General features: G+C 38.0%; 1 protein-coding gene across 4 annotated transcripts in view; it reads left to right on the top strand.

Annotated features, from left to right (window-relative positions):
- TSEN2 (tRNA splicing endonuclease subunit 2) overlaps nucleotides 1–16,590 on the top strand; it is a 46,955-nt gene that overhangs the window by 25,007 nt on the left and 5,358 nt on the right. The window contains exons 2-7 of one of the 4 annotated variants that reach the window (XM_084293021.1): nucleotides 7,104–7,281; nucleotides 11,861–12,056; nucleotides 13,065–13,146; nucleotides 14,000–14,036; nucleotides 15,797–16,337; nucleotides 16,454–16,531. In XM_084293021.1, the coding sequence (XP_084149147.1) occupies nucleotides 11,883–12,056; nucleotides 13,065–13,146; nucleotides 14,000–14,036; nucleotides 15,797–16,337; nucleotides 16,454–16,531 (912 nt within the window). In that variant the 5' untranslated portion in view covers nucleotides 7,104–7,281; nucleotides 11,861–11,882. Of the gene's footprint in view, nucleotides 1–7,103; nucleotides 7,282–11,635; nucleotides 11,726–11,860; nucleotides 12,057–13,064; nucleotides 13,147–13,999; nucleotides 14,037–15,796; nucleotides 16,338–16,453; nucleotides 16,532–16,590 lie in introns of those variants that run through there. The other 3 variants (XM_084293023.1, XM_084293022.1, XM_084293024.1) reach the window with 3 other exon arrangements.

The following is a 16,590-nucleotide window of genomic DNA, read 5'->3' as shown; positions in this document are numbered from 1 at the left end:
CAAGATAGTATCAGGAGGGAAAAGCTCAGTATAAACTATAGTTCTGTAAACAGCATTGGTGGACACACATACTTTCAAGAGGAAAGTAGAACCATTCTTTTAAAAGGTAGACCTTTAAAAGGATGTCTCAACTTAGAATAAGGAAACTGAGTGATAATCTGCTCAGAAAAATTGCACCAACAGCCCAGAAGGTATCTAAAACATCTCCTTTTTTTTTTTACCAGCTGGTTATCAGGTTGTTGTCTGGTGATATTAAACATTTGGTAAGAGAGATCAGTTTTGAACTATTTTATCTATTACATATTGAGATTGATACTTTTGCTTTAAAAGTGCTCACCACTCATCAGCCTTCCAAAAGGGAATAATAACAGTTGCAGTCCTGCTCTTGGATTGACAGGCAAGTTTATAGACAAGAAGATGAAATCCCAACTCCACTCCTAGTCTCAAAATACTGCGAAATTCAACCCTGCTAAAGTTATAAAGCGTGAAGCAAAAACTGAAAGATGCTTTCAAAAAGACAAGAAAAGGTATTCAGATGAAAGGCAGCTTTATAGGCTTGGCAGATGGCTATCGAAAAGTTGTTTCTAAAAAGAAAGTTAAGCTAAGGCACAGTAAGATGAATAAGCTGACACCAAGAGTGGTGGTTTATTTAGTATACGTAAGTCTTGCTTTTCAGTCTGCTGTCTTAATCTATGCTGTTCTTGTGCCTAAAAATAAACCTCCTCCCACGGTAAAGAAAATTGTTTACTGGCAGTTGGGCCTGATTTAAGAATTAAAAAAGAAGGAAACATTAGTTGCATTTCTGCAGAAAGCACTTAATCAGCAAATATGAGTTCCTTCAAAATCTCAGTATGTTTAATTCTCCTTCCTTTTACTAAGCAGTCTTCCCCTTCAAGCCTCAATAATTTGTTTCCCAACAAAAGACAGAAATAGTTCTAGAACAGCTTTTACTAATGTTTACTGTGGCATATCATGCTTATAAAGTCTTTTTTAATATGTAACCATTTAACTTCTCTTGGCAAGATAAATTCATGGTGATACAGATATTTTGTAAATACCATACTTACTTAGCATCTGAGTCAGAACTGATTGTAAAAGAAATTACATTTGTAATAGACTTGTTTTTGCAGTGTAATAAGGTATATTAAGCAAAAATTTTTAGATGAGCTAGAGCTGAGAGTTCGGTATGTTCTTTATGGTACAGATGGCAACTATGTGCCCTGCACTGCTGTGAGGGTATTTCTGGGGTCATCAGCCATCCCATGGGGAAATGAGTCAGCAAAAGCGTAAGTGATTTCAACACTTCTGTTATAAATTCCATAGATTAGTAATATGAACTTTACAAAAGTTTTGCTAATTTGGGACCTGTGAGACTTTCCACTGAGTAACTTTAGCTTTAAAAAAGTATACACAGCACCATGATATTTGCATTAAAGCAGTGTTAGGGATTGAAGCAGGAACAAGATTTTACTTTGCTGTTGTATGGCTGCACTTGAAAACAATTCCTGCCTTAGGTTAAACCTTAGCCAAGGCAAGACACAACTAGCTATTATAGGCTAAGTGAATGAAGAACATTAAGGTTCTGGGGACATTATTGAGACAGAAAAATGTGTTTATACCACAGTTTAGAAGCTACAAAAGAACTTTAAAACATAATGATAAATAAAAGTTAGATAAACCTAAAATAATTGTACAAATAAGTAATACTAGGTAGAAAACTTATACCTCTAGGTGAAAAGAAAGCTAAAGAAGCAGTTTTCACAACAAAAGAAAAAGAGGTATTAGAGGCCTCTAGGATCTGATAAAAGAATAAGAAAAGCATGCATGGTTTAAACTGTAACATTCTTCAGGAGCATGCACAAAAATTTCTATCTGATCAATGGCAAAAGGGAAGTAGGGATACCAATGGGCTTACCAATGGTCAGGAAAACTGGCCTGCTAAACCAGGAAGACTAAGGAGCATTGTGTCTGCAGCTGTCAGTAGTGTAGGTAGTAAAGTTCAGATGTCATTGCATGACTGTGGTCTGTTTAACATAATGAATGTCTCTTTATATGGCTCTAGAGTTAGACTTCAAAATTGCAGCTACACCCTGACAGCAACCGGCAGGTAACACAAACATATGTGGAATGCAAATGTGAAATAGATGTGTCCTGGGGACAGTTCCTTCACAATATTTTTTTATTATCGTTCCCCAAATGACTAGTTCTATATATCATCTCACAATGATTGTGTCCATCAGGGTGGGCAATAGTATGGCAGAACAGGAATTTTTATTCCATTGTTCCAGGCATCCTATATATTAAATTCATGCAATTATATCTAGAACAAATTTAGCACATGTATGTTGTTCCAGATGTTAACCACTTTAAAAAGCATACACACGAACCCTTTCAGAGGTGTACTCATCAGGGTACCCTCTGGTTACAAGCAATTTTCCCAGTCCAAGATCCAAATACATAAAGCAGTATCCTAAAGGCAGTTTGCAGAATTGTGATTCTCCTACGGGACTTTGTGGATACAATGCAATGAATGGAACATATTCATCCGTAGACGGAGTTCCATCTGTGGCAGGTCGAAGGCGTTAAGCAATTCGAACATCCCTCATTTTTCTCTAATGTTTCAGGACACAACAGAATAGCAATCACATATATTAAATGTGATAAACGTTGAAAGCCAATACATTTTAGATCAGTAAATTGCATGTGTAATTTGTATCTACTATTGTCAGGGAAAGGCTATGAGAAATGGGATGGGGGGCAAGCTTTATGCACGCTATGTATCTGTATAATTTTGCTGGGACTTTGAATATATGTTAATGATTTGCTTGCCTGTATTGACTTTTTTACGAATCTGAATGCCAATAACTAGTAGTCATGTGTTCATCAGCTTCTGTCTTTGTGATATGAAATCCAATCGGGTCATTAATCGCACAGTAGGTTTCATGCTGCATTACAATGACAAGCTCATTGTTATTCAGATGCAGCCACCCATATTGCTTGGCTGCATGCCTCTGTTCTGGATTTATATAAGAAGGGTTTGAGCAAAAGAACTGTAGGTTGGTGTACATTTTATCATGTGTGAAAATAATCTTGCAGAAACATATTCTAAGGTATTAATTTGGCTACTAAAAAAGCTATGACTTTTACCTCATGCCAAGCAATGTGCAGAAGTAATCTTGAGGTAAAAGCTCAGTGAAGACCAAGCACTTCAAGGCCAGCTCCAAATGTGGGTTTGGATAATAGCTCAGTTACATCATGTTAAAAATAAAGTGCTTAGTCTTCTCTTTTAACGTCAGAATAGTTCTAATAGCTCTAGTTTTTCACCTGTTTCAAGGTGAAAAAGCCTGCATTTTAAGCAATGAAAACAAAGTCTTCTATACTATGGTAGCTTCTGTATTAGTTTGTCCATCCACAAGTCAAATGCAGCATAAAATGCCACTCTTTCAGAAGGTTAGCAGAGGTCATTTTCAACCACCCATACATCCTCTGAGACTCAAAGCACCGTTTACTGGTTGTACTGCTCAGAAAAAAGCCTGACCAACTAGTTCTGTCCTGTTTCTGCCTCTTTAGTTTGCTGTTAATATGATCTTACTGGCATGTTCATATTAACACAGTCACCCCTTTCAGTGACCATGGTCATGATCAGCGTTAATATGCTCATGTTTTCAATTCTTAGAATAATGTAGAAAGTCTTTCTGGACCAGCTCCTTCCATTTTGCCCTGAAATTTCCAAATTATATCTTTCTTATAGAGCCCTTTCCTACTAAACACTGTTCAAATCCCACCCAACAGACCTGGTAACATGCTGTAAAGACGTCTACTTTAGTTGAAGTAGCATGCCCATATCAGCATGCAGTTTTAAAGGACTTGTGATTGACTTACCCATTCTAGTTATAATCCGCCACAGTCATCTCACTTACAGAAGGTGTTTCTTAGACAAACTATTGGTAAACTATTCCAGATCAACAGCATTGCTTTTTTATTCAGTGAAAGTGAGGCCAGCCATTTTTAAAGTGGTGCTATTGATCCTTCTATTTTTTTGCTGAATCATATTTTAGTAACAATAACCAGGAGCAGATATCATCAGTGAAGTCTCTGAGCCTACAATTTACCTCTAAAACTTTGGTTTCTAAGCCAGAGATCTGCTGTGTAGCTAAGTCAGTGAAGATGCATAGCAAAAGAGCAAAAATGACACATTCTCCTCCAGTTCCTTGAAGTATATAAGATGTCCCCAAGGCCCAAGTCCTGGTAGCCTCCATGAAGCTCACTACATATACCAGTACAGCTGTCCTTTATGTGTATTGACACGTAGAAACTAGGTTTTCCTATTCTGTACTTCCTTTTATGATTTTTTTTTTAATCTAAAAGCTGGATTTCAAACTCTACTGTGCCTGCAGTTATAATCCTAAGGGAATCCAATTGCTGGCTGTTTGTACCTTACTCATTGTTCAAACAGGCCCACATCTTGTAATGGCTCTGTGCAGGGAACTGGCCTATTTGGTACAGCTTGGCCTGTCCTACAGAGGCAGAACTCTTCTATGTTTCTAACATAATTACGCCAAAATTTGCTGTAGTTACTTCAGCTGCCACCATAGAACAGGCAAGGCCAAAATAGGTTAAAGTACTTCTGTACGAAGCCTACAGAGTTTTGAAAGTGTACCTAAAAAGCAGCCCCTCAGCTTGATATTCCATTTCTTCAGTCCAGGGGCAAGCCTCGTCCTGTGCATCCAGTAACAGCTGTACGACAAACCTTTAGCCCAATGTTCACTATGGCTAAGACACCAAAAGAAACAGAGCCCAGCAGGTAACGCGGAAATGAAGAAAAGGATTTAATCTACACTTGAGTTCAAAAGGTACAGACAGAGGTAATGAACAGAACACAGGAAGGGCAGGGACAAATGAGCCAAGGAACTCTACAAAGAAGTACAAATGAGATACTAAGCCATTATAAGTTGCTCCCTTAGTTTATGATAGGCAATTGTTTGCCTTTGTGTGCTCATAAATGCATTTAAAACAAACAGAACATTTCCTACTATAGGCCATGGCACTGGTTTTTGTGTGTGGGTTGTGTTTTTTTTTCCTGGTAAAAGTTTTAAGAATAGCATAGGTATATTAAGATGCTGACATGAAAAACTCAACAAAAGAGCTACAAACCTTTTCCTGTTATTAAAGAAACGGAAAGTAAATATTCAGGATTGGGAGATATTCCATAAGAGGATGTTCTGTTGTTTTGTATTTGAAACCATATATACTTTTGGCAGCAAATTGATTTATTTGGCTCATTTCAATTCTTAAAAAATGTGGTGATTTAGAGATTCATCCTGATTTGCTTGTTGTTTTGTTCTTTTTTCAGTTATGAACCTGGATAGCATTTTGGAAGATGTTTGAGACACGTTTCAGATAACATCTGAATCCCAATAGTATTATTTGTGTCCTTAGTGGCAGATAGCTATGTTAAAGCATGCTCCTGGATTAGAGAGTGTTGAGATTAAATGGAGTGTAACCAACTTTTCATTTTGCTGTATAATAAAAATTAACCTATTTCTGATTTCTTAATATTGCAAATGAGCTAAAAGTGTTGGAGACAAATTCAGTTTTAGATGTTATAAACACATCCACATGAACCATAAATCGCTAGTATCTGGTCTGCATGTGGTCCTGAAAGTTGTCTTTAGACGGTCTGATATACAGCATTCTCTAAAATCTATTCTATCCCTACATTTAATATAACTGGCAATGCATAGGAAACCAGAAGAAGAAAAACAGTGAAAAAAAGTCTCTCTTCTGGGTTATTCCTAGAATGGAATTCAGCTCAGGATAAACTAATGTTAAGTAACACCTTCATTTCAGCTCCTTGGAATTGCCTAGTACTTGAACTATAAATAATTAAAAAGTATATAAAAACATCATCCATAAAAACATCATGGAGGATATAAGCAGGTACCTCCACTCGCAGTGTTACAGGTAACCAGGCAAGTGAGTAAGAATGCTACCAATTTGGCATAACAAGATGACTCTCCAGATATGCTGAGGTAAATGAGCAGAGTGATGACAGAGATGCTCGTCTGCCAGCACACGCAAATAGATATTTGGAGTCGTAGCCTGGTGCTTTCCATGAGCGCTGCACTCACTATTTTGGCAGGAGATGAGCACGCACTTAAGATGGAGTGCAAACCCTGCTGTTCACAGTTGCCATAAGGGTCCCTTGCACAGCCAAAGCAGTGAAAAGCATCTTCAGTAAACAAATACCAAGGCCAAAAGGCTGTCTACAGACAGTTTGTTCAAAATTGTGAGCATAAAAAAGAACATGTGCTCAGTTACCAAAACATATGTCCACATGAGCATAACTGTGTTTCCCAGCACTCATTGGAGAAGTAGGTAAATATTGGCTACCACTATTTGAAGAGAAATGCCATGAGCAAAGCTAGTATTGAACAATTAATTATTCAGGCATACCTAAACATTTGAGCCACTGTTTTTGGCATCTGCATGCATGTGAATGCAAGAAGAACTGTGTGCAGAAAAGCTTGAAGCCAAACTGAAAATAAATAAATAAATAAATAAATAAATAAATAAATTAAAAATATTTCCAATTTTTCCAACTGTTTACTCCTGCCAGTTAATTCAAAGCACATAAAATTGGGAGTGGGGTGGGGGGAGGGAGGTGGAAGGTAATTAAGAAATGCAATGTTGTAAACAACAGAGAAATAATATTCAATATCTGACTGATCTGATAGCCTTCTAGGTCCTTTTTCTGAATGTGGTTTAATGACTATTAGATGCATGAAGTAAAAGGGGTTTTGTGTGTGTATGTTTTGCATTAGATTCAGTGCCTTTTTATATAAAGACCCAGGCACACAACGTCACTAGTATGAAAGTCGGTCTTGTCTTTACAACTTTCAGTGGAGCGTAGCACTTTTTGTGCATTTTGCACAGGGCAACTGCGTTCATTGAAGTTGTGACTGAAAATTGCTGAAATATGGACATCTAGTGGAGACAGCTAATTATTACAGTTTACCTTCCAATGGAAATACACCCCCCCCAAGTCCCCCCCCCCAAAAAAAAAAAAATAATGAAATGGCCTGTTCCTGACTGTCTTGCAGGAGCCTGGAGTTTTGTCCTTACCCTTTGCTGCCTGGCCACAGCACAGCTGCATGCGGTGAAGGTGACGCAGTCAGAACTTGGCAAAATAGAAGCTGTGCGTCACTTAACTTACCTAGGTGATTGATGGAGCAGAAAAACTAACGACCCATGAAGGAACAAATGTTTCTCAAACAAAAGGTAAATAAATCTGATAATGGAGCTGTAAGGATGGGTGAAAATCAGAGGTTGTAAGTGCCCTTAAATCCCCCTGAAACTGCAGCCTCAGACCTACTGCATGAATTTCTATGGGGAGAAGAAAAGCAATAACTTTGGGAGTGTCGAAAGCTGTGATGCAGAGAAAATTAATGTTTACATCATTTTTAAATGCATACAGTTTGTAATACACATTGAGAGCTAGCTGAGGACAAAATTGCAAAATGCATTTTATTGTAAGTGCACTGCAATGGCTGAAGAGAGCCCCCGGGTCATACTGACAGGATGGCACATCAGCTGGATCCAGCGGTGCCCTAAGAATTCCTCATCAAGGTGTGTTTAAAGTCCGAGAATACAAAATCATTTTCCATTAAGTATGATATCTACATAGTCATTTTTAGTATTCTCTTTTCTCATGCTATTCGCTTTATTGCTGTCCACCTTGGAATTTCTGCTACTATGGGATTTCTTACTGGGCTGATGCTTGGCCAATATTTGTCCAACTTCTCTTTTTTTTTTGTCCGCTGTGAAAACTGTCTGAAACTAAGCAGAAACTAACCTTAATTTATTTCTTTAATAAACAAAATTAAGATACTGCATATTAATAAAAATGAAAAGTATTCCCTTGTTGTTGTTGTTTTTTTTTGTTTTTGTTTTTTTTTTTTGTTTTTTTTTTTTTTTTAAGTTTCCCAAAACAGTCCCATATCTCTGTCAAAGTTAATGTAGCTAGAATTTCCATGGGAATTTGTGTTGATCTGGGGAAACTGGAACTGGCTAATGTAAATAACTATAGCCCATCCTCCAACTACTGTTCAAATCACCTTGTGAGAAAGAAATGGGCTTTATTTAAAAGCAAGTGTCAAAATATTTTTCGTGGACTACAGCTAGCATGGGATACAAAAACTTTACAGGAACATTCTGTGGAAAACAGAGACAGAAATGAGTCTAATGACAAATCATGACTTAAGTTTCATGAAACTCTATTAAAAAACTGTTTTTTTGAGTTGTATGGAGTCCAAAATTAACAAAAGACACTACTAGGACATCTCATTCTTTTACAATTTTATGACTAACTTCCTTGAGAAGATGCAAGAAAATGCTACATAGGCAAATATTTTTACAGACTGACATTTCTGTTTCCTTTAATAAGCCTAAGAATGTAAAATACGTCTTTAAGAAGTACCTAGCCTGTATGTTTCTGCTGAGATGGCACTGGGAATTAACTTCCCAGCCCCTTGAAAAAGTCCCCAAACATCCAGAAAACAACCACCTTTGATAACAAAACTCTCCAGCACCTTCTGCATATGGCAACTTAATTTTATTGTCAGTAGAAGCTTCACAGCATGAAAATAAGTTAATATTAGGTGTTAAATATCGGTAAATATAATATTAAATGAGTTCTCATTGTATGAATAGAATGTGTTTTATCTAATGGTACTAGGCAAACTCTAATACAACTGCTATTGTGGAAGGACACAATAACATGAAGAAGGATTGAGAATACATGATTGGAAATGCTTATGATTTTAAAGGATATTTTTCAAATATGTCATCACTAAGAGTTTAATTAGTCAGATAGTGAGAGCCTGTCTTTCCTTTGTAACTGTTTTTCAGTTCTACTCCTCAACCACTGGCTAAGAAATTCTGCACCAACAGAAGCTAGCAGCTTCCCCCTAGAAAGACATACTGTTAGTTCAGAGGGACAACCACATATGAACTGGTACTAGCGTCCCCAGATAGGATATTTGGCAGGAAATCATGAGTATGGCAATGTGAACAACAGGACATTCAGAGCCAGGCAATGGACAGCTGAAAACTGCACAGCAACGGCAAGAGTGTTAACATTTGAAGCAATGTACGTCTAGTTGCTCTCATTACAATTTGGAAAAGAGGGTTATATCAGACTTTTCAGAAAGCTGGTGTTGGTTTTGGACCTTAATTTGATACAGGATAACTAAGCTCAGTATCAAGAAATAGTAAGTAATGGAGTACCCCACATTAGAAGCAATGAACCAGCCACAGACAACACAAAATAGGCTATTCTCACAAAGATACTCTTGAGCCAAAAGACTGTAAAACAGGAATGGAAATCTGAGAGATGATTTAACAAAAGGTATGGGCTTTCAGCCTCCGTAGGGCAGTATAGAGTACTGCAGTTTCTGTGGCACTTCAATGAGATCAGAAAACCTCCTGAAAGGATAAATCCTGAAAACTGCCATGAAAGTGATCTTCGGTCTTCTTAGTACTGTCCCTTGTCTCAAGGCAGGATCAACTTTACTTGAACTGTTCTTGAAATATGCTTGTCTAGCCTGCTATTAAAATTTCCAGCAATGGAAATAATCCTATCCTCCTAGATAAAGATTGAGTTGACCTTCTCTCCTAAGTACAACATTATTTTGCAATGTAATCTAATGGTCATGCCTTCTATAATGACCTGTTTTGTCAAATTTACATTTTCTAGACTGAGTTATTTCAGTCTTTCCTCACATGTCACTCTCATCACTCTCTTCTCGACTCTGTCCAATTGCTCTACATGAGCAGTTCTTCTAACTAGACACGCTTCAGCTGAGATTCCATCTCATGCAGAAGAACTATGAGTTACTTCATGTCTTGGATATGACACTCCTGCTTATAAATGCCAGTGTAATACCTTTTTTCACAACAATATGACATTTCTGACACATTCCCAATTTGTGATTGACTATAATCCTCAGGGTTCACTTTTCAGACCTACTGCCTAGTGATCTAGCTGCTGCCTTGTCATTGCTGTCTCATCATAAAAAGAGAAATCCAGACATTCGTGAAAGCATCTGTACAATCACTGATATTCTAAAAAAAAAAAAAAATATATTGTCATGACTCGTCTTAAAGAGAGCTTGTCCTTCAGATAGCAAATATTCTGGCTGAAGAACAATCTGAACTTATAATCAGAAAAAGAAACAAGAACAGATACGTATTCTGCATATTCAGTTGAATAAATTAGTGTGATTTAGTTAATTGACTGAATGGCGTATACTGTGGTTTCCCTCTCAAGGCTGTATGAAGATAATGAGATGTGGAGAAAAGCAACTGACCTATAGTTTTCTGATGTTTTGTCTACTTTTCACTCTAATGTACGTCTCATTGTAATACGTCTGCACAATGAGAGAATATAGACATATCTATCCTAGATATGGTCTACTTACATATAAGACTGACTTGATTTGACAAAATTTCGAGGAATTTTGAAACCAAGTGTTATCGTTGATATTTGCGTATTTTCATGTTACCTAGAATAGTTTAGCTCACAGGTATTTTAATGGTAAAGTTCTAAGAATGAACCTGAAATTATCAGAGCTATGTACTTTGGAGACAAGAATATAACAGGGCCCTCTGTGGTTTACCCTCAATGCTTTGTATGTGAATCAATGTTCAAGATAAATAAGCACTCATCAGGTGGTATGTAAAGTAGATCTGCATGGGAAATAACTAAGAATACTTGCTTGGTATTCTCATGTTTTGCTCTACATTTCTTGAGTAGCCTTATAACTGTCACTCCCCTCTCTGTGCCTCATGAGTCTGTCTGTAAAATGGGAATAAAAGATGAAATACCTCATCCTAATGATGTGGTTTTACAATTTTCCATCAGTACATTCACTGATCTCCTCACTGAAAATCAGATGGACTTCCCTACCGAGAGTCTGTCCCCCACAAACCAAAATGTCTTGGTCCTTTATTGGACAGGGGTACCTCACAACGTAACCCCTGAGCAAGAAACGGTAGTTGCGCTGTAACTGCGTGTATGACGGTGAATTTGATGAGGCCAAGACGTGTTGATTTCATCAAAAACACAAAAAGGGACATTTGCTTCTTACTACCAACTGAAAATGCTTCGCATTTTATTCTTTTTTTTTTTTTTTTTTTTTTAATTACACTGCCATTTCCTCCTCAATTCAACTCTGGTAATAAGCTGCACAATCACCTCTGTTAAATTGTGCAAGTAGCATTGCATTATCCTAGGCAGCCACATGAGTCACCGCAAAGTCAAGGGTTTGTCACAGCGCCAAAACCAACCGCTTCAAGCTGAAAACGATCTTTTTCCCTTACCTCCCACAGCTATAAAGTTCCACCCACCCGTGTATCTCAGCCGCCCCTCATTATGAAGATCATCACTCATTTCAGTAACAGGCGTTCCACACAAAACGCCGACTTTTTCGCTTTATTGAACCGCCAGCACGGGCTGTCGGGCAGCCTGCGGGCACTCCGGCAGCACCCAGGCCGGCAGCAGCCATCCCCGAGCGGAGCAGGCTTCCCGCGGCCGCCATTTTCCCTCCCCTCACGCCATTCCTCCCCTCAGCCTCCGCGCAGGCGCAGCGTCCCGCGGGGCGGGGGCTCGGGGCGCTGCCTCACGGCGCCCGGCGGCGTGCGCGGCCTCCCCGCGCTGCGGAGGGTGCGGGCGGGCGGCGGGGCCGGGCAGGGCCGGGCGCTGTGTGTGGAGGGCGGCGGCGTGGGGGGGGGGGGGGAGGGTAGCGTAAAAAGGGGTGAACTTTCACTCTTCAATATGCTTTGTTTCCGCTTTTTTTAGGAGGAAACGTTAATAGTAGGAAATGGCAGAAGCGGTTTTCCGTCCCCCGAGGAGGAAAAGAAGAGTGTTTGAGTCGTACGAAGCCCCCTTTCCCGTGGATGTAGGTGGGGAGGATTTCAGAATGTGCCAGGCTGAAATTATGAACAACAATGTTATTGTGAGGAACCCCGAGGACATTGAGCGGCTCTATAACAAGGTGGTGTACAGCTTCTGCACAGTACCTCTAGTGCATAAGCACAGGTAGAGCCCGTAGAGCATAATGTTTGTTTAAAACCTGCCTGCCTCATGCTGCCCTGCCCTGTTAACCTCCATTAACACACCACATCTTCCTCCTCTCCAGACATATGTACAAAACATACTTTCTGTAACAAATACAGAAAGTATTTCATCCTTAACCCAGCAAATAAATACTGGAATGAAGTGACATGAGCAAAAACAAACAAAAGTTCATGTCTGTTATGTTTGTTTGTTTTTTCAATGCTTATGCAGTCTTGCAGAAGCACTTTCTTGTTTTTAAAGCTCAGAAAGTTGGAATATTGATGTGTTATAAATGCTTGTAAAATTCCTTTAAGCTCAGAGTTTATTGAAGTTACTTCTTGAGTAATATGAGCTCTGAGCCCTTTATGCCTGAGTACTGTTTCATCACCATTCTTAAGCTGTAGTTTTATCCATCTCTGTTTTCTGTTACACATTGTCACACATCAGGTGCCTTCTTCTGCATCTGCTTTCAACAGTCTGCTTAGAGATGTCATCTGACAAATATTTGAAATTGAGGAAAAAGACACAAAACTCCCCTGGTTGAAGTTTTGAGTGCAAGAGTACTGTGCATGGGTTGTGCTTTCCCATTAAATCTACTTTGATCCAGATTTTGGAGGCCTCATCCCAAATTGAGACTGGCCTGTGTCAGGCACTGTACAAAGGTGGAAAAAAAAAATGTAGGCCCTGGTTCAGTGAAGCTCACTAACACAGGGACAACAGATCGGTGCAGACCAGCTCTGACTGCAGCCCTTCACCAAACTGGCACAAGAGGCTGTGCTATCAGGCTAGTTATCAGAAGCTAAGCAAAAAGCTTTAGGCTAAGATTACATGCTTAAGATTTCAAATACTTTTTTTCAACAGATGAGGGCAGTAAATATTCTGTCACTTGAATAAAGGTTCATTTTTGTCTGATGATAAAATAAAGATTTTTTCCTTATCTTTGAAGGGTTATTTTGGAAAAGGTATTCTTTCGAAAAGTCGACCAGTGTACAGCATTTCCAATCCTTACCTGGTTTCTAAATGGCAAGGTAAATTGTGCCCATTTGTACTTTATTCACTAAATAATAATACTTTTGATTTCTCTTCACTTGTTGAAGATATACATGTATATCTTCATATATACATCTATATTATATTATATACAATGTATATACTATATATTATATATAGTATGCAATAATATATAATATACGTCATATATATACATATATACTTCATATATTATATACATGTATAAACAGCACACAGAGTCTGTCTGTTGTGCCAGATCAAAATCCATCTATTCCCATATCTTGTCTCTGATGATGGCCAGTACAAGATTCCCAGAAAAAATACGTATGTTGATATCTCCCTAGCGCATTCTTCTAACCTCCACTGATTTGTTTTGGGACTCTGTTAAGTAAAGGTGTATTCGTTGGATGTGTCTTCCCATAACTGTCCAGTTTTTCTAGGTTTTAATCTGCAGATTTAGTGTCCATGAAATCATGAGGCAAGGATATGTGAAAACTGTCTATCTACTAGTTGCTAGTAGTTGCTGGTGTGCTCTTGGTTCCTTAGAGAAAGACTGTCATGCTTTATCCATCTGTTCCATGACAATTAAGTCTACACAGACCTTACTGGATTTTATAATATCCTTGCAGAATTGTCTTTTTAAAAGCTGGAGAGAAATAGTTTATTTAGTTACCCTGTGTAGACCACTTCATCTTCATTACCTCTGTACCTTTTCTAGTTCTCATGTGTCAATACACGTAGGACCAAAATGGCACAGTATTGAAAATGTACTAATAATTGAAAATTATTAGGCTGTAGATTCTCAATGATCAAAATGTCATGAAAACTTTTTAATGTTGATGAAGCAATGTACGATTTTTCTTAATACAGGTGCTAATGTAAACATGCCTATAATTACGTCAAAAAAGTAAGTCAACTTATATTCTTTACAAGAATAATATCATATGTAGAAATGTAGAAGGTAGGAGTTCCTATTTAGTGTTTTATCTTATTATTTTCAGGTGATGACTTCTATTTCTTTCTGTTGTATTTCAGTTATAAATTACATTTGAAAAAAATGAAATAAATTAGATAGTTTGTTTTTTTTCATGTAAGCTTATATATATTAAATGCTAAATAGAAGCCAAGATTGAGTGCATGCATAGTAACATGGTAATTAATTCACAGTAGCAAGCATAGCAAACTTCTTCCTCAGTTGAGGAAGAGAAGGAAATTTCTGGGGCTGACTTTAAAACCTTTTCCAATTTCTTAGCGAATTAACACAGAGCTGAAACAGCTCTTGAATTTTATATTACATAAATGCTTTACCTTTTTACCATAGTCTCTGTTAGCATTGACAGTTTGTCCATATAGCAAAACAGCGTGGAGTCACGTATTTATTTAGTTCTGCTTAAATAATGTATGATCTAATCATAGCATGCATATTGTGTTTGCTTTTATTCTGTGATGACATGATGACAGAGTAAAAATACTATAAAATGTAAAGTTCAACTTCTTCAGTCTTCAACTTTAGGTAAAAACGTAGTAGCAACATTACTACTACTACTACTTGCAGAAACACTTGCCATGCTTATGAGTCTACTTTGTGACTGCTTAATGTGTTAGCAGATAGAGCTGAGCATTAGTGGAAGTATCATTGCATTGGTGCAGAAGGTGCACTGTGTCTGTCTCAGTAGATTGGAAGTGCTAATTAAATGGTAATTAAGTCATTGAACAAAGAGGAGTCTGTTTTTGTAACAACGTACAACACTGAATTATATGGCTTTATTATGAGACTTCAGAGAGGATTGGTGCTTTGTGTTGACACATGAAATTTGTGTTTAATTGCTTTTGCAGTTCAGCATTACCTGGTCTTATAATTGCTGTGTTAGAGTTTTGTTTTGAGAAGTAAAGCACATTGTACCATAATTGTCCAGGTTTGATTAAGGACAACTGTGCTCAGCTACCTGTAACTTTCACAGAGAGATTAATGTCTTGAACTGGATATTAATGCTATCTTCAAGTTGAGAACTAACACCTAACATCTGGGATTATGGTAATTATTAGAAACTGTAAATCACATTTACAGTTTTCAGCTAATAAATCACTGTGGGATTATTGCTATTCCTCAGAGATGAGAGGAATTTGGTTTAAAAGTTTTCAAAAGTAGTTAAAGCCATGTTTGAAGATAACTGTTCTCAGTGGTTAGCTGTGTAATAGATGAAGTATTTAAGAGCTCTATATTCAAATTCTTTGTTGCAGTTTTTAATCATGCAAACTCTGATACTAAGATGTTTTTTCAGGGAAGTAGTACTTCAGACTTGTGTGGACGAACTGAGTTTTGCTTGAAGTTTCTGCTTCTTGAAACTGTATCAGAGTAGTTCTCCATGTGGAGTTCTGGTGTAGCATTCTGTAGCCCTGTTTGTTGCCACAGAAATTTTAAAAGTCAAAACAAAGCCAAAGAAAGTAGCAAAATCTTGGGTGTTCCTTCTTGTCTGAAGTGTTCGGAGGAGTGGAGTGCCCTCTCATGTTTTATGGGGCAGTTATTGGGATGCGTGTTCAGATTTGTTTTGTGAACTGTGTTGAGTCTTCCTTTGTCTTTTTTTTTATTTAATACACTTGTTTTTAGGGTATTAATTAGAGGCTGTAATGCTCTAGAACTTTTCATTTATTTTGCTTGTTTACTAGGTACCAGTGTCGTGTTCAGTGGGCTAAAAGTATTCTGCAAGAGCAAGGACTTGATGACTGCTCCATTACTGAAATTCTTAAAAATTACACTAAGCCTCTTGAGTTGCCACTTCTGGAAAGGGAGGGAGCTGAGCAAACTGGTGATAGTTGTAACAGCACGGGCCCAAATGCAGAAAATACAGAGCTTTCCAGACATTCTTCTGCAGACACTGGAAGTGTAGTAGATCCTGAGTCCTGTAGTCCTGAGTGCCATAATGAAGGCCACCAGAAGGCCTGTTTGGAAGGAGGTCCAGCTTCGGATTCCGTGGCTGCATTTGGCCCTAAAGAACAGAAGCCCGCTGACTTGAAAGAGGCAGCTGAAGTGTCTTGCCAGAAGCATAGTTTTTGTGTGCGTTGCAGCTGCAAGGCTAAGGAGAGCACTGAACGCAAATCTTGTGAGATGGTCGAGTCAACCGAATGTGCTCCAGAATATGTCTTGGTGGAGGAGGAAGACGAAAGTGGCTTATGTCCTGAAAGTGACTCTGCTCATGAGCAAGAAAATGTAAGGCTAAAGAGAGTCCTGTTCTTTCAGAGAAATCATGTAATCACTGCTAATTTAAGCATATGGTGTTTTTTCCCAGTTTAAAGTTTTAGTAATATATCAATTTTTTGTTATAGCTTGTCAAGAAGGAAAAACTGGTGTGTAGAAAAAATCCATTTAGGATTTTTGAATATTTACAACTCAGCTTGGAAGAGGTATGTTTCAAATAAGTTGTAGTGTATGTTTTAACCACCAAAAGTAAGCATTGATATAT

Source organism: Netta rufina (assembly GCF_964035555.1).
Source record: "Netta rufina genome assembly, chromosome: 10".
Classification (NCBI taxonomy): domain Eukaryota; kingdom Metazoa; phylum Chordata; class Aves; order Anseriformes; family Anatidae; genus Netta; species Netta rufina.
Note: the sequence above shows the minus strand (reverse complement) of the source record. Positions and strands in the feature narration are given on the sequence as shown.